The sequence below is a fragment of the Hippocampus comes genome, unplaced genomic scaffold, assembly GCF_001891065.2.
Source record: "Hippocampus comes isolate QL1 unplaced genomic scaffold, H_comes_QL1_v1.1 scaffold174, whole genome shotgun sequence".
Taxonomy (NCBI): Eukaryota; Metazoa; Chordata; class Actinopteri; order Syngnathiformes; family Syngnathidae; genus Hippocampus; species Hippocampus comes.
The window spans coordinates 8184720-8203220 of NW_017805983.1; the positions used below are offsets into that span (position 1 = coordinate 8184720).

At 43.3% G+C, this 18501-nt stretch overlaps 1 protein-coding gene across 2 annotated transcripts in view; it reads left to right on the top strand.

The window, feature by feature from the left end:
• LOC109528586 (membrane-associated guanylate kinase, WW and PDZ domain-containing protein 3-like) overlaps positions 1-18501 on the top strand; it is a 105605-nt gene that overhangs the window by 70353 nt on the left and 16751 nt on the right. Inside the window, exons 4-7 of one of the 2 annotated variants that reach the window (XM_019891383.1) lie at positions 8690-8896; positions 9982-10150; positions 10663-10742; positions 16871-16928. In XM_019891383.1, coding sequence (XP_019746942.1) covers positions 8690-8896; positions 9982-10150; positions 10663-10742; positions 16871-16928 — 514 coding nt within the window. Of the gene's footprint in view, positions 1-8689; positions 8897-9981; positions 10151-10662; positions 10743-13225; positions 13453-14563; positions 14733-15244; positions 15325-16870; positions 16929-18501 lie in introns of those variants that run through there. The other variant, XM_019891382.1, reaches the window with a different exon arrangement.

Below are 18501 nucleotides of genomic sequence, written 5' to 3' on the forward strand. Positions count from 1 at the left end.
AAATAAAGCTCAGGCTGAGATTTGTGTGTGTGTGTGTGTGTGTGTGTGTGTGTGTGTGTGTGTGTGTGTGTGTGTGTGTGTGTGTGTGTGTGAGAGAAAAGTATACAGTACACTCTCACAGACATACACATGTTTTGGAAACCTAGCAAAAAATTTAGTGTTACAATTCTAATTTATTAGTGTAATTTAAGTGCACCATCTTCATTATTATTAAACACCAACTTGACTCACACATGACTTAAGAACGGAGTCTTCGGAAAGAGAAGGTAAATCAAACGTTTCAAAGGCAAATACTGTAGTGGGGAAACGGAGAAGGAGAGGTGGGATTCAGCTGACTGGTATTTCTGAAAGTGATCTTAAGCAAAGGTGCGAGCAGTCTCACAGGGATCCACCTGGGATGATAAATGTCCGCAGCAAGAAAGGCAAAGAGGAGAGATGCAGCGATAATGATGAGAGGAGGATCGGGACAAGCCACGTTTCTCTTGTACGCTCCCATGTCATCACCATTACTCTTGTCTGCTAACAAAAACCCCTCATCCCTGCCCTCCCTCAGTTTTTAATGATGCTCCACCCCTGAAACCGAATGGTATTTGTCTAATAGGCAAATGACAAAGCACAAAGACTTCTGTTGTGCCCCACTTGCATCAAACCATAACCCTGGCAGGCCAGCGATGATGCTACCATGTAAGTTAGCGGAAAGCTCAGAGGTACCGCTCCCTCTCTTTTTCTCTGCCTCTCTCTGTCTATGGAGATATGATGTGGCACACTAACGCAACCTGACAGGCGAGCCACAAAGACTGCCCTGTTCTGTGTACCGGAGTTGGATTTGGCTTTAGACAGGGGAGGTGATTTGCATGCGTTTACATTTGGGAGATTGATTTTGTCAACCCGATGGGGCATCTACCCTCTGCAATCCCATGGCGACAATTAGTAACCTCCATTGTCACGACTGATTCCAGCTGATCCTTTCTGGGTTTGGTTTCCTGGACATTCCGAAGCAGAAATGACATTGTTTTGTTTTGTTTTATGTTTTTAGTTTGAATGTCTTCCATATTTCGGGTTCTGGGAACACCAGACCGCAAGCTTGTGCAACGTGCATTGAGACCCAGCTTATATTCCCTTGACCTAAATTCCTCACTCGCATTGTTCTGGTAAAAAGTCCAAAGAGTTGCGTAACAGTGTGTCTATTGGCCCCAGCTATACCGCAGTTGCTCGACTGTTTCAATGAAGAAGCAGGCACACCCGAGTTGTTTCGAATTCCAGATGAAATATTAGTTCCTCATGGCTGCAATGCAGCCAGCAAGCGTTCTTGAACAGCAAAATGTTGCGTAACACACATTTCTTCATAAACATTACCCTTATTTGTTGTTTTGAGTTTTAACTCAGACTAGCGTCGCTGTCTTTCTTCCGCTGAACCAAATGTCTTCTTCAGTTCTTCCCGCTGAGGCTTCTAAAAACAATTATATTTTCGCTTTCTCAGTAGTCACTGAAAGGTCGTCTCACTTTCTTACTTTTCTCCATGTCATGTGGTACACACATCTGATTACAATTTTGAAATGTTTTCACATTGGCAGCGGTTGACTATAATCAAGTGACTACACAGGTTAGGTTACACAGAATCGATTTCAACTTGGGTCTCAGTACACCGTGCCCTTTGTGATTTCTTGTCAGTTAATTCTGGTGACACAGTTACACAAGTTACACACACCATTTTGAACACCTGTACAAGGTAATTATATCCAGTAAACTGTTTAATACCTCATACTATGGTTGTAGTTTACAGGGGTGTTGCACTTTTAAGTGAGCGCCGTGGGTAGTTTCAGTTACTGTTTCTTGAATTCATTATTTCAAATTCCTTGTGTGTTGTACATACCTGGCCAATAAAGATGATTCCGATTCTGATTCAGATTCTGATTGCATGAATCAAAACTATGTTGAACAGCTCTCAGTATAATTTATTAATGAATTAATATCACTCTTACAGTGTCTATCAAAAACTAATTAATACCTTTGTATTTGCAGAATATTTGATACAGCTTATGTGGTTCATTATGATTACACAAGCAAGTGGTCATAAGGTGGTTCCTCGTTCCTGGTGTATTGATACACTATTGTGTATAGCCAAATCTTTACCAGTCATGAGCATTCAACGTTTTACTCTTTTTTTTTCCTACCTCAATTCAAAAAAAAAATAAAATAATAATAATATTTTGGGGGGATGACTGAAATATAGTCTTCTTTTTTTTTTCCTAGGGAAGGTGCTGAATGCCGATTTGCATCACTACCTCAGCCTGCAGTTCCAGAAGGGTTCCCTGGACCACAAGCTTCAGCAGGTGATCAGGGACAACCTGTACCTGCGCACGATTCCCTGTGAGTATGAGAGTAATAATTTTAATTGCAACTGGAATGATGAATAAGATGATTGCCATTTTAGCAAACTATATGTGTGGACTCGCCAAGAGTTGCTACGCCAAGTCCAATAATTCAAACACACTGTCTAGCTTACAAGTGAGTTCACATTTAGTTGGGAGTGGAACATTCCAATAAGTCACCATCCAGCAACAATGTGATATCAACAAGCAAAGTTTTTCCCCTGAGCCGTATCTCGGCTTATTGTTGTGTTGTTGCTTCAAATGAATTGCAGCTGTCTGGCTCCGGTAGTCCAAGCCTGCTCGTCGACACGAGCATGAGCCTAAGGAACATAGCGAGAGGTTGTAGAAGCATGACTTTCTACTTCACCAGACAGCCTGAAGCCTTATTAAATATTGTGCTTGGCTCTTATAAAGATGACAGGAGCTGAACAGTGCCAGTGGTCCGGGGCCACCAGGTAATCCATCACATCTTGGCAGAATCCCAAGATACATCCTCAGTGCCAGCCACAGCTCACCTTTTACACTGGCTATCCGTTATGGGTGTGGACCAACACTGTGTCTCAGTGGAAGATAAGAAACAAAGACAAATAGAGAAAATGGAGGAATCGTGTATCGAGAAGCTAATGTCTTTAGCAGAGATAACAATATAATGCATTTCAAGTCCCTTTACTTGGCACTCAAGGACGCTATACAACAATGAAAGAAATGAATTGAAAACAACAAACAGGCAGATCGAATGGTACTGTATTAGGTTGAATAGGCTGTATAGCTGAGCTGTTTAAAATGTAAGCTATTGTATTTTTTAGTTGTGATTTGAAATGGATGAAAGAATCCATGTTTCTGAGTTGGGATAGCAACTGAAGCTGCAGTTATAGAATATTTTAGTAATTGGACATCCTATTAAAGTTTCTATTGAATAACAGAGTATTTGGATAAAATGAAAATATATTGATTGATTAAAGAAGAATCATGGGAGGAAATACCACATTTCAATGACTGGCCTTTTCTTTTTTATTTGGAGATAATCCACATTTTTTTCCTAAAATTACTGTGGAGTAGGCGGAAACCAGATTGGAACTGTTCATACAGGTTATTGTCAGACCATTTGAAGTTTTCGATGACAACACAAAAAAAAAAGTTACAAGGTCACTCAATATATAGATGATGAATGGATGCATATTGGGGCTTTTTGAGTTGTGTTAGATATTCTTACCTACAAGAAGCAAAAAATAGACTGGCAATTTCTGTGATATGCAGAGCATGAACTCACTTGGGTGTTGAATCACAGTTTCTTCTGCAGGCCAATGATTAAAAAAAAAAATAGGCAATGGGGGGATCCCGCGCTGTGCATTTTGTTTACAAGCAAGGTCGCGGTGGCAGTTAGCTTCCCACGGTTCGTTCTAACGAACACCTTTTCATTATTTTGTGGGAAAAAAATCCCGTCGTTCTAATGAAGTTGACATTATAAAGGTGTTCGTTGTAAGCAAAAGCGGCAAATGGAAAATGAATTATGTGAACTCGGGACTTTGAAATGCGAGCATTATAGGAGTAAAAACGTAAACGGGGTACGTTGAAACAAGGTTCGACTGTACATACCAAGGTGATTTGCGCGCAGTGTGGGTGCTATGTGATGTTTTTGTCCGCTCTCTGTCCCAATGGGCCGCTGGTGACCGGCCCTTCATCCCTGAAGCTGTAAACCAGTCAGCAAGACGAGAAATAGAGTTACTCTGCCCTTTCTGTCATAATGCAGCACAAGCATCCTTATATTGATACCCAACAGTCACAAGCTCCCAGAGGTTTAATTATAATCGCTCAATGGCAATATTGTATATTGTGACTAAAGCGGAAAAAAGACCAAAAAAAAGGGACATGTCTGATCATTGACCAAAGAATTAGCATTGCTGAGCCTCACAGTGAACATCTGTATACATTGTTTTTTTACAGCACTTTGGACAGTAAAATTGTGAAAACTGTGCTGTGTCAATCAAATTGTGTGTTTGGCTGGCAACCACCTCGGGGTGTCCCACACCTCTCGCCGAATGACAGCCGGGATAGAGTCCAACACAGCCCCGAGCTTAGTGAGGATAAGTGGTTCAGAGAATGGATGGATGGATGGATGAGTCACATTGACCATGACCATATACAGCATGCATTTTTCACTGTAGTGGTAGTGCTTAAATGGATTAGTTTCCTTCAGATAAAACAGATGTTTTCATTGCATCAAAAAGCCACACAGGCCACGGTCAGTCAGTCAGTTACATAAATGATGCAGCTTTAGGAACGGACGACTATTTCAAATCCAATTAATTGTTGGCCTTTCTTTCTTGTGAAGAATTTGAGAATACATTCACCTCGATAACCTTCAAGATGATCATGTGAAACATCCTCTACAATTTTTGGGTTTCTCTTTTTTTTCCTATAATTTGATTTCTACAATGGACCGACAGAAGACAAACATCTTCCAAAATGTTTTGCCCACTACTAATCATGATTACATGAATTATCCAAAAGGGCCCAAGAAATGTGATGATAAAGATAGATATTTAGACTAGAGTTCTTGACTTCATCATACACCAGTGTGTGACTACAATGATGCAGTGGCATTTATTAAATGGCAGCGGCAACAATGATAGCCGACTCAACGGTTTTACAGTAGTCCGTGCTTGTCTGTCAATGAACACTTGGGAAGAAAATGATAAAAACCTTGTTAATACAAAACAAGAATAAATAAATAAATAATCCTCCCCCTGAGAATCATGAACTTCACTGGAAATTAATAACCCCCGTGCAATGCAGGTACACTTCATGTACACCTGACATGCGTTGTGTTGTAAAAATGAATGCATGCCACAGGTTTAAAACCCATGCATGGCATGCATTTGTTTTTGCAACACAACGCATGTCAGGTGTACATGAAGTGTACCTGCATTGCACAGGGGTTTTAATGTTCCACCCCACTGTTATGCTGCTCCACAAAGCCAACAGTTTCTAAATAGGACCGAGGTTTGTGTTCCCGACTTTGTAAAGTCACGAGGCAAAGCTGCATCACTGTTTATTAGATAGAAATAGGGCAGCATGCCAAACGTCACAGAGTTTGGGGGGGGGTACAGATGTGCTGTGCTGGCAACTGCTCACAAGTTTGAGACAACAAAAGGGTTTCTCTTTATGGCATATAGACAAGTGTCAAGGGTAGTATTGTTCATAAGATGTCCCCCGATGCTCCCTGATTGGGAACAGAGGAATGCAGAGTTGGAATAGGTAACTGAAGCTTGGCCACACAGCCGCCATACAAGTGAAACGGTGCAACAGCTCTTTGCCAAAGCACAGAGAGCAAGATTGGCTTCACGTGCCTCAGGCTGTGGCAATCACAATTGGAGCCCGGGCAGACTGGGCACTGCCCCAGAGAGCGGAGCTCCATCCTCAATGATTAATGAGGGTCCAGACTGTGGCTGGCAAGGAGATAAAGGCAAATGTATTTGGGGAGGTTAATCGGGCAGGCCAATAATAAATCTCTTCGGAGAGCAGCAATTTTATTTGTGGCTGAAACACTGCCATTTGTTGATTTATAATGATTCATCTTGTTCGTGATTTAAGTTGTGTCTACGGTATCTTTGCTCTCAAATTTCCATATATTGGGTGCAAATTGTGAAATACTATCCTGGCATGTGAGAGTTGTTCTGCTCCGTTCTGCAGATGGCAGGAATTTTTCACCATATTCCATGCATCTGGATTTCCCATCCTTATATTTACCACAGGTGGCCCGGTAGTCCAGTGGTTAGCACGTTGACTTCACAGTGCAGAGGTACCGGGTTCAATTTCAGCTCCGGCCTCCCTGTGTGGAGTTTGCATGTTCTCCCCGGGCCTGCATGGGTTTTCTCTGGGTACTCCGGTTTCCTCCCACATTCCAAAAACATGCAGGCTGATTGAACACTATATATTGTCCCTAGGTGTGAGTGTGGCCGCAGATGGTTGTTCATCTCTGTGTGCCCTGCGATTGGCTGGCAACCGATTCAGGGTGTCCCTCGCATACTGCCCGAAGACAGCTGGGATAGGCTCCAGCACCCCCCGCGACCCTAGTGAGGATATAGCGGTTCGGAAAATGAATGAATGAATGAATATTTGCCACATTGCAGCTTCTGTTTAGGGTCACACGGAAGCTGGAGTCTATGTCCCAGCTGAACATGGGTTGGAGCTGAACTACACTTTGGACTGATCACCTGTCAGCCCAGTTGTAGCTCTATTTTTTTGGGGGGGCGGGAGGCATGAATGGCAGTCCACAATTCCGTATATTTCCCGGTCTGCTCTCAAAGTTAGAAAGTGGAGCAGCTAGTGCTAAACGCTGACAACAGGCACCGTACAATACAGTGGTGGTGTATTTAAGGTTATTTTTTGCGCTTGAACATAATATCAGGACAACATTGTGTTGTTGTCGTCGGAAGCAACAATTTATGATGGCTGTAATCGACCCCCTCTCAAACACAGTCTGCAAGAGGAGTTAGGTCAGCCGTTACGCGGCGACACACTGCTGGGAACAACTGTAAAATAAAAGCGTACCGAGGCATTTGATGCCTACATATTATTTAGTAACTAAGGTTTATTTTGAAGTTGGCCCTCTTCCAGTGTTGGCGGCGTATTACTGTCAGGTATCGATCACATGAGCAATTGCTGCTGCGGTTAGATGACTACTTCTTCCTTACAGTGCACATATAAATAAGCGAGTACTCAAGGCAGAAAAAAAATTGCCTCGAGCATTTTTTGAACCAAGGTAGTCGAATTACTCAAGGACTTGTTTCATTCCTAGTCCATTATCATTGAGTTACAAATCTACATAACCATTCTCTTTTTCCCGATTTTATGTAATTAATAACTAAACTTGGATACAAATGTAATTATTTTCAAAGTTCCTTCAACAATACAGTACTGTATATGTTTCAATAGCTTCTGCACTGTGTGTCATAGTGGGTCAGTGGGTTGCTAGCTTTGTGTGAAAGAGACAAAAAAAAAACCCTTCAAAAATCTATGTTGAAAATGCATGGACACTTGTCAAAATGCATGGACACTTGTCAAGTCAATAAATCAGTTCTAGCCAAGCAAGTTCCAGGTCCTTAAAATTGACGACTACAAGCAAGTCATTTGACTCGAGCCCCACACCTTTCATATTTATTATCACATGCATTATTTTGGCTTCATTGTGGGTGCGTCCCACTAAACAAACTGTCGGTAGAGGCCTAGAGAGCACTCTTTCCTTAAGTTACAGTATGAACTATTCATATTTGAATTATAAGAAGCACAGTAAACTCATAAAATCAGTAAAAACAACAATAGCCTGTAGACTCTATCAACGCGAAGGTTGTGTGGTTTAAGACTGCTCTACAAACTGCAAAAAATCTCCTGAAGCTACCATTTGCATCGTGACTAATGAGCTCAGTAACATTAGCGCAGCATCCATCTTACGGCAGTCACGGTCCCTTATCTCATCGGTGTCCCCATGCACTTTCTTTTGGTGAGCATGACAAAATACAGGAGTACCGCCATGTTACATAAGACTTTTGATTACTCCAGTCTTCGAGTATGACAAAAACACATTTTTGTGCAGGGATGCCTCTTCTGGTCTGATTTTACATTTATACTATAGCAAAGAGCTCCTTGAATGTAACTTAGTACCACCACCACCCCTCCCCCCATCTTAGCAGGTCAGCTCTCCGCTGGTATATTTGAGGAAGGATGAAAATGAGTTGGTCTCATGCTGCACTGTGCACACTCGCTCTGTGCAGTTAGCGCTGCACTGCCTTGGGCGCCGCCAACATGACAGAAAAGGCTGATGGATTTAAAGGGGGGTTGGGGGGGATCTCATGCGTTCACAACTTTATTTTTCATAAACAATGTATCGCATCATTGTTTTTTCTTACAGAGTCAAATGGCATCATAATACGCTAATATTTACATAACATGCACGCTGGAATAATCATTGAGATGTTTTTTTGAAGATTATGTGACAATGTTATTTCAGAGAGTTTATTGGAAAGTAATCTGCATGTGGTATGCAAAGTAAAGGCAACATATTTACCGGTAAAGTTTAGCTTTGAGAATCTGACAGAGGCTGGACCTCTACAAACTGGACAAATAGCCATTTTTTTTGTCAAAAAGCAAAAGGGAGACTTGTGGCCTACCATTATCCAGAGGCTGCAAGTCTAAAAGTGGGATGGGAAAAATACAATCAGTGTGACTCATTGATGACAGCAAGGCTTTCCTTTTGATCAGCATAATCTGTTATTTGAGAATTTTGTGGATTTCGAAATCAAATTTTATCTTCCCAGGTAACTACTATGGAACGCCTAAACCGCCTGCCGAGCCGAGCCCTGTACAGCCGGACTTGGTGGACCAGGTCTTGTTCGATGAAGATTTTGACAATGAAGTCCAACGAAAGCGCACAACTTCAGTCAGCAAGATGGACAGGAAGGACAGTGCAGCCCCAGAGGAGGAGGATGAAGAAGAGAGGCCTACAATGGTCAATGGTCAAGCTGGTGAGACAAACACTGCCTTTTATTTCTTCTCACTATAATAGAGAGCAAAATAATTCACAGTCTATCCGTGTGTGAGTTGGAGGACCTGTTGATGTGTGAAAACATACATTTGAGTACAAATACAACATGCAACCTGCAGGAGATAATGACACACATTTGGACACCCAATCAAGGTAAATTGGCAATCGCTAGTCATTTGCTGCCCTATCTAGATTGTGCATCTATACGAGAAGGCATGCAATACGGAGATCCGCTGGCAGAAGCAGGGGGTTGGACCACTGTGGAAAAGGTAATTGAGCATGTAGCAGATCATCCCATCTTGCAAGATACACATCATCAATGTAGCCCTGGGTGGTCAGGAAAGTAAAGTTGAGCCTATCGCAACAAAGGACGGAGAAGAGGCAAACTGCATTTTAAGCTCCTGCTTTGTCTCAAGCCAATGAATATACCTGCTCTGTGTATATCATTTATACCTACTGCGCGTGTAGAAACCTCTGTGGCTTTTGTTTTAAAAATGAGACCAAAATGTCAGCAAAATTCTCTTGCCATGTTTAATCTTTGTCATTCAATCCCAGCGGATATGCAAACAGAGTAATCAATGATCTGATGAAGCTGCCCAGATGAAAACGCGCAGATAGGAGCCTCACTCACACACGATACAAACAGAGTCAGGATGCGGTGCTCTGGGCCAGGCTGACACCTCTTCTGCTCTTGCCCGGGAGGCCGTTCCTCGTATATCACTGCTGACGTGCAAATTCTATGGCATTTGCTACACTCTTCTCTATGTACTCTCTCTGCCTCCTCCATTTCTCTCTCTCTCTCTCTCTCTCTCTCTCTCTCTCTCTCTCTCTCTCTCCCTAACCTTCGCTCGTGTGGTGGGATGCAACCATTTGCCCAGTGTGCAGAGGAAGAGCAACTTGAGCGGCAGCAGGGCATCATGCAAGGAGCCCAAAGGGGATCCAATGGTTCCACATTCTCACCTCCCGTCTCCTTCTCTTTCTACCACCTCCCGTACCCCTATTCCCATCCACTTCCCCTTTCTGTCTCCGTGCCGGTGTCTCTGGCGGCATGTCGGGCCGCTGCAGACCACAAGGACAAGGCGGACTGGAGGAAGTCCGTGCCCAGCTACAATCAGTCAGCTGCGGCCATGGACCTGCGAGCGTGGAGTGCAATGGCACAGGACGATAGTCAGGAGCCCCTGCCAAAGAACTGGGAAATGGCCTACACAGAGACCGGCATGGTCTATTTTATAGAGTGAGTAACCTTAACACTGCCTGGCATTGGTCGAATTACTTCCCCATTGCATGAACTCCCCAGCAGTCGCCTGACTCCCCCTTAGCCCAATTCTTCTGAAACATAGTCCAAAAACAGTCACACAAGTCGACTTTATTTATGTCACAATAAGCTAGATCAGTTCTGGTCGCACTTCCTCGCGTCAATCTGGTGAAGGTATCTGTAGGTTCAGCAGTTGTTTTACTTTCATTTTCCCTGTGGTGGATTTTTGGGGGGGCTGGCAGGTCTGCTTTGTTTTCATATACTCTTTTATTCATGCCTCAAAGTATTCCCGTTGTTTAAGATTACAACAGAATTTTGAATACACCCTATGATCTCAAAATGTATGATCTCAATGAGCCTTTAAATCTTTTAGCTCCCAATAGCTGTTGAAATAGCTCTTGGGTAATGCCGTGCTGCTAATTGCTTAATAGTCTCATTATCTTTTTAATGATCTTGACAATGCCTGAAGATGAATTTTTGTCTTTGTGCAGCCATAACAGCAAAACCACAACCTGGCTGGACCCACGGCTTGCCAAGAAGGCCAAGGCTCCTGAGAAATGCGAAGAAGGAGGTGAGACATCATTTGGCAGATAGCTTCAGGTTTCCTCGGGGCTCCAATCGACTCACTCTGTATTGGCGACTTAGCAAATGGATTTCCACAGGGTTTAACATATATTCAGGAGTATAGTCGTACCAGTCAAAATATGCATCATGACCTTTGCCAAAAAACAATCATACACTGACTGCAAGAACTCATTTTGTGCATTTTTTTTTTCAAAAATCATCTGACAAAAAATTTAACATGATATTATGTGTGTTCTGTATGGCATTCAATATTCCCAAATGAATAGATGGACTCACTCACTTGTATGATCCAGTGTAGTATGGGAAAGTTCACTATGCTTTGTAAAGGGAGCCAAAGAAAACCGTGCGTCTCCCCTGCATGTCTCCATCAGCCATGTTTACAACGCTGTTTATAGCGGTAAATAGGTCGCTTTTTTTTGGGAGGACACACAGGGGCACAAGTTCTCGTTTAAACGGACTGTCAATACCATCCATCCATCCATTTTCCGATCTGCTTATCCTCACAAGGGTCGCGGGGGATGCTGGAGTCTATCCCATCCGTCTTCGGGCAGTAGGCGGGGTACACCCTGAACTGGTTGTCAGCCAATCGCAGGGCACACAGAAATGAACAACCATTCACACTCACACTCACACCTAGGAACAATTTGGAGTGTTCAATCAGCCTGCCATGCATGTTTTTGGAATGTGGGAGGAAACCGGAGGACCCGGAGAAAACCCAACGCAAGCACGGGGAGAACATGCAAACTCCACGCAGGAAGGCCGGAGCTGGAATTGAACCCGGTACTTCTGCACTGTGAAGTCGACGTGCTAACCACTCGACTACCGGGCCGCCCATCATAGTATCAATTCATATTTATATAAAATATATAAAATAAAATTACTGCAAGGGCCAGTCCAGTCTGGGTGTGGCCTGCATGCTAGGACATGACAGTACCTTAAATGCTCCATGTATTTTTTTTTTTTCATTTTCGCTCGCATGGTCTTGGACCAAGCTCATAACATCCATGAGTCGGGGCTCTCAGTCCAAGGTGCTACTGTACTGCATAAACAGTGGTACTTAGTCTCATTTGCAGAATGAACAGTGGGACAGGTTAACTGATGCCATCATTTAACAAATTCTCTAGACTTGTCGGGGAGCCAATGGCTATTTTATTTACAGAGGAGTTGCTCACACTGCACGGACAGCAAATTGAACAATGGAGGCATGGACACTTGTCAAAATGCATGGACACTTGTCAAGTCAATAAATCAGTTCTAGCCAAGCAAGTTCCAGGTCCTTAAAATTGACGACTACAAGCAAGTCATTTGACTCGAGCCCCACACCTTTCATATTTATTATCACATGCATTATTTTGGCTTCATTGTGGGTGCGTCCCACTAAACAAACTGTCGGTAGAGGCCTAGAGAGCACTCTTTCCTTAAGTTACATGATGAACTATTCATATTTGAATTATAAGAAGCACAGTAAACTCATAAAATCAGTAAAAACAACAATAGCCTGTAGACTCTATCAACGCGAAGGTTGTGTGGTTTAAGACTGCTCTACAAACTGCAAAAAATCTCCTGAAGCTACCATTTGCATCGTGACTAATGAGCTCAGTAACATTAGCGCAGCATCCATCTTACGGCAGTCACGGTCCCTTATCTCATCGGTGTCCCCATGCACTTTCTTTTGGTGAGCATGACAAAATACAGGAGTACCGCCATGTTACATAAGACTTTTGATTACTCCAGTCTTCGAGTATGACAAAAACACATTTTTGTGCAGGGATGCCTCTTCTGGTCTGATTTTACATTTATACTATAGCAAAGAGCTCCTTGAATGTAACTTAGTACCACCACCACCCCTCCCCCCATCTTAGCAGGTCAGCTCTCCGCTGGTATATTTGAGGAAGGATGAAAATGAGTGGTGCTCATGCTGCACTGTGCACACTCGCTCTGTGCAGTTAGCGCTGCACTGCCTTGGGCGCCGCCAACATGACAGAAAAGGCTGATGGATTTAAAGGGGGGTTGGGGGGGATCTCATGCGTTCACAACTTTATTTTTCATAAACAATGTATCGCATCATTGTTTTTTCTTACAGAGTCAAATGGCATCATAATACGCTAATATTTACATAACATGCACGCTGGAATAATCATTGAGATGTTTTTTTGAAGATTATGTGACAATGTTATTTCAGAGAGTTTATTGGAAAGTAATCTGCATGTGGTATGCAAAGTAAAGGCAACATATTTACCGGTAAAGTTTAGCTTTGAGAATCTGACAGAGGCTGGACCTCTACAAACTGGACAAATAGCCATTTTTTTTGTCAAAAAGCAAAAGGGAGACTTGTGGCCTACCATTATCCAGAGGCTGCAAGTCTAAAAGTGGGATGGGAAAAATACAATCAGTGTGACTCATTGATGACAGCAAGGCTTTCCTTTTGATCAGCATAATCTGTTATTTGAGAATTTTGTGGATTTCGAAATCAAATTTTATCTTCCCAGGTAACTACTATGGAACGCCTAAACCGCCTGCCGAGCCGAGCCCTGTACAGCCGGACTTGGTGGACCAGGTCTTGTTCGATGAAGATTTTGACAATGAAGTCCAACGAAAGCGCACAACTTCAGTCAGCAAGATGGACAGGAAGGACAGTGCAGCCCCAGAGGAGGAGGATGAAGAAGAGAGGCCTACAATGGTCAATGGTCAAGCTGGTGAGACAAACACTGCCTTTTATTTCTTCTCACTATAATAGAGAGCAAAATAATTCACAGTCTATCCGTGTGTGAGTTGGAGGACCTGTTGATGTGTGAAAACATACATTTGAGTACAAATACAACATGCAACCTGCAGGAGATAATGACACACATTTGGACACCCAATCAAGGTAAATTGGCAATCGCTAGTCATTTGCTGCCCTATCTAGATTGTGCATCTATACGAGAAGGCATGCAATACGGAGATCCGCTGGCAGAAGCAGGGGGTTGGACCACTGTGGAAAAGGTAATTGAGCATGTAGCAGATCATCCCATCTTGCAAGATACACATCATCAATGTAGCCCTGGGTGGTCAGGAAAGTAAAGTTGAGCCTATCGCAACAAAGGACGGAGAAGAGGCAAACTGCATTTTAAGCTCCTGCTTTGTCTCAAGCCAATGAATATACCTGCTCTGTGTATATCATTTATACCTACTGCGCGTGTAGAAACCTCTGTGGCTTTTGTTTTAAAAATGAGACCAAAATGTCAGCAAAATTCTCTTGCCATGTTTAATCTTTGTCATTCAATCCCAGCGGATATGCAAACAGAGTAATCAATGATCTGATGAAGCTGCCCAGATGAAAACGCGCAGATAGGAGCCTCACTCACACACGATACAAACAGAGTCAGGATGCGGTGCTCTGGGCCAGGCTGACACCTCTTCTGCTCTTGCCCGGGAGGCCGTTCCTCGTATATCACTGCTGACGTGCAAATTCTATGGCATTTGCTACACTCTTCTCTATGTACTCTCTCTGCCTCCTCCATTTCTCTCTCTCTCTCTCTCTCTCTCTCTCTCTCTCTCTCTCTCTCTCTCTCTCTCTCTCTCTCTCTCTCTCTCTCTCTAACCTTCGCTCGTGTGGTGGGATGCAACCATTTGCCCAGTGTGCAGAGGAAGAGCAACTTGAGCGGCAGCAGGGCATCATGCAAGGAGCCCAAAGGGGATCCAATGGTTCCACATTCTCACCTCCCGTCTCCTTCTCTTTCTACCACCTCCCGTACCCCTATTCCCATCCACTTCCCCTTTCTGTCTCCGTGCCGGTGTCTCTGGCGGCATGTCGGGCCGCTGCAGACCACAAGGACAAGGCGGACTGGAGGAAGTCCGTGCCCAGCTACAATCAGTCAGCTGCGGCCATGGACCTGCGAGCGTGGAGTGCAATGGCACAGGACGATAGTCAGGAGCCCCTGCCAAAGAACTGGGAAATGGCCTACACAGAGACCGGCATGGTCTATTTTATAGAGTGAGTAACCTTAACACTGCCTGGCATTGGTCGAATTACTTCCCCATTGCATGAACTCCCCAGCAGTCGCCTGACTCCCCCTTAGCCCAATTCTTCTGAAACATAGTCCAAAAACAGTCACACAAGTCGACTTTATTTATGTCACAATAAGCTAGATCAGTTCTGGTCGCACTTCCTCGCGTCAATCTGGTGAAGGTATCTGTAGGTTCAGCAGTTGTTTTACTTTCATTTTCCCTGTGGTGGATTTTTGGGGGGGCTGGCAGGTCTGCTTTGTTTTCATATACTCTTTTATTCATGCCTCAAAGTATTCCCGTTGTTTAAGATTACAACAGAATTTTGAATACACCCTATGATCTCAAAATGTATGATCTCAATGAGCCTTTAAATCTTTTAGCTCCCAATAGCTGTTGAAATAGCTCTTGGGTAATGCCGTGCTGCTAATTGCTTAATAGTCTCATTATCTTTTTAATGATCTTGACAATGCCTGAAGATGAATTTTTGTCTTTGTGCAGCCATAACAGCAAAACCACAACCTGGCTGGACCCACGGCTTGCCAAGAAGGCCAAGGCTCCTGAGAAATGCGAAGAAGGAGGTGAGACATCATTTGGCAGATAGCTTCAGGTTTCCTCGGGGCTCCAATCGACTCACTCTGTATTGGCGACTTAGCAAATGGATTTCCACAGGGTTTAACATATATTCAGGAGTATAGTCGTACCAGTCAAAATATGCATCATGACCTTTGCCAAAAAACAATCATACACTGACTGCAAGAACTCATTTTGTGCATTTTTTTTTTCAAAAATCATCTGACAAAAAATTTAACATGATATTATGTGTGTTCTGTATGGCATTCAATATTCCCAAATGAATAGATGGACTCACTCACTTGTATGATCCAGTGTAGTATGGGAAAGTTCACTATGCTTTGTAAAGGGAGCCAAAGAAAACCGTGCGTCTCCCCTGCATGTCTCCATCAGCCATGTTTACAACGCTGTTTATAGCGGTAAATAGGTCGCTTTTTTTTGGGAGGACACACAGGGGCACAAGTTCTCGTTTAAACGGACTGTCAATACCATCCATCCATCCATTTTCCGATCCGCTTATCCTCACAAGGGTCGCGGGGGATGCTGGAGTCTATCCCATCCGTCTTCGGGCAGTAGGCGGGGTACACCCTGAACTGGTTGTCAGCCAATCGCAGGGCACACAGAAATGAACAACCATTCACACTCACACTCACACCTAGGAACAATTTGGAGTGTTCAATCAGCCTGCCATGCATGTTTTTGGAATGTGGGAGGAAACCGGAGGACCCGGAGAAAACCCAACGCAAGCACGGGGAGAACATGCAAACTCCACGCAGGAAGGCCGGAGCTGGAATTGAACCCGGTACTTCTGCACTGTGAAGTCGACGTGCTAACCACTCGACTACCGGGCCGCCCATCATAGTATCAATTCATATTTATATAAAATATATAAAATAAAATTACTGCAAGGGCCAGTCCAGTCTGGGTGTGGCCTGCATGCTAGGACATGACAGTACCTTAAATGCTCCATGTATTTTTTTTTTTTCATTTTCACTCGCATGGTCTTGGACCAAGCTCATAACATCCATGAGTCGGGGCTCTCAGTCCAAGGTGCTACTGTACTGCATAAACAGTGGTACTTAGTCTCATTTGCAGAATGAACAGTGGGACAGGTTAACTGATGCCATCATTTAACAAATTCTCTAGACTTGTCGGGGAGCCAATGGCTATTTTATTTACAGAGGAGTTGCTCACACTGCACGGACAGCAAATTGAACAATGGAGCAAGCGTTTTCTTCCCAGGTGTATCTGCCCCCCCTGAAGACTTGTCGAGTACATGCAGAGCGCTCATCACTGCGCCAGCTAACACAAGGCAATTGCTCCAAGGACTCTGTGTGTGACACAGTAGCAGGAACTTGAGATGATGCTCACGTACGCTCCTCCTGAAACAAAGACTATTATTTTTCTAGCTCTAACAACTCAGCCACTCTTTCTCCTATCACTCCAAGTCTCATCTGTCATTTGAAAACGCCACAAATAAAACAAGCAATCTATCCTCAAGGTGAAGTCCATGAAGTCCTCTCTTGTGATTTTCTCTCATTTTCCATCCCTTAGAGTTGCCCTACGGCTGGGAGAGGATCGAGGACCCCCAGTATGGCACCTACTATGTAGAGTGAGTAAATATCTCTTGTTTGAGTGGTAGAGGGGACTCGAGCGTGAAGATGGTGGCGTTGGAGGAGGTGACACAATATGTGGTTGTTGAGTGACATGGACTAGACTCAGTCAGCAGCTTTGATCTGGAGCACACATTTAGCACCATCAAGGCAAAGGCACAGATGAATTATATGCAGATGATGTAATGTGATTGGATTCTAGGATAGGGCCTGTTTCAGTTTCCCACAGCCCCTCAAATCTGCAAATACAACAGGCAATTCAAGTGTTGGGGCCCTGCGTGGGAAACAATGGGGAGATTCCTTTCTGATCAAGAGTACAAATAGAGCTCAATGTTTCATTTTGCTCCCATTACTGCGGACAAAGAGGCGTGGGGGTGGATCAGTGCCACTGTTTATACAAGAGGGTCAACGAGAGGCTGCATCTCCCATATCTCCACCTCGTTGTCTGGTCGAGTATATGACGTCTCATGATTTTCCCGAACATGAGTTGCAGTGATGAGGGAGTAAGAAGAGATTGCAAAGTGAGGCCCTTCACTTGGAGCATCACAATGTGTGTGAGTCATGCATAGGAAACAAATGTTTCATGTTTCATTTTATTTGCTGACACACACACACACAGGCTCTTATCATTTCTCAGCAGGTGGCCGCTTTAGTGCAACTTCAAAGTTGCCATTTTGGCTTGGATTTCAAACCACTACCACGCCAACACTCGTGATCATGCTTTCATGGAGTGGATGTTTTTTGTTTTGTTTTGTTTTTTCAAGGGAGACTGTTTGCTAACTGTTTAGTGTGCATGCATGAGGTGATTTAGCTGAGACAGGTCAATCATAAATTGGCAGAACAAGCAAAAGCAAGCCCTTCAAAAACTATTGTAGTAATGAGGCCAATTCCTTTTCTGTAGACATTTGGATTTGACATCACAAGATGAATATGAGGCAAGAGCTCAACATGTCATCCAAACCTCAACTTGGGAGACAGCATTATTGGTAACTAAACACCAAATTAGTAGATGGGAAAAAAAAAGATTTGGAACATTTTTAACTGGCAGACTTCAAATCGATTACAGTCAATACGACTTCATATTTACAGTGTGACTTTGTGTTACGAACGACTTTGTTTCCGAACAAATTGGCCTAAGCACAATATACATTAGAAGAAAATGTGTGTCGTTTAATTCACTACGTTTGCCAGCTGTTGCGGCATGGACACGCGAAAAGCTCAACTGTGCTTTTTCTGATGCCACTTTGGCTGCACATCACAAATTTGCAAACACATTTACTGTATTTTTCTTTTTTGCTCTTAATTAAGAGTCAGAATAGCTCATAGCTATTTACTATTAAAAAAAGAAGGATGTCATTACGAAATTGGATGGTGTTCTATATTGTGATAAAAATAAATTAAACTGACCATTGAGTTGGCTCAAATTTGGGTGTGAGAAGGTGAATTCAGTTTGAAATTCCTCATTCCTCCTCCATATTAAAAGGTCGAAAGCTCAAGGAAATGAGGGAAAAAATCATAATTAAAAGGACTTCATAGTCAGAATACATGTAAGCGATGTACATAGCAGTATAA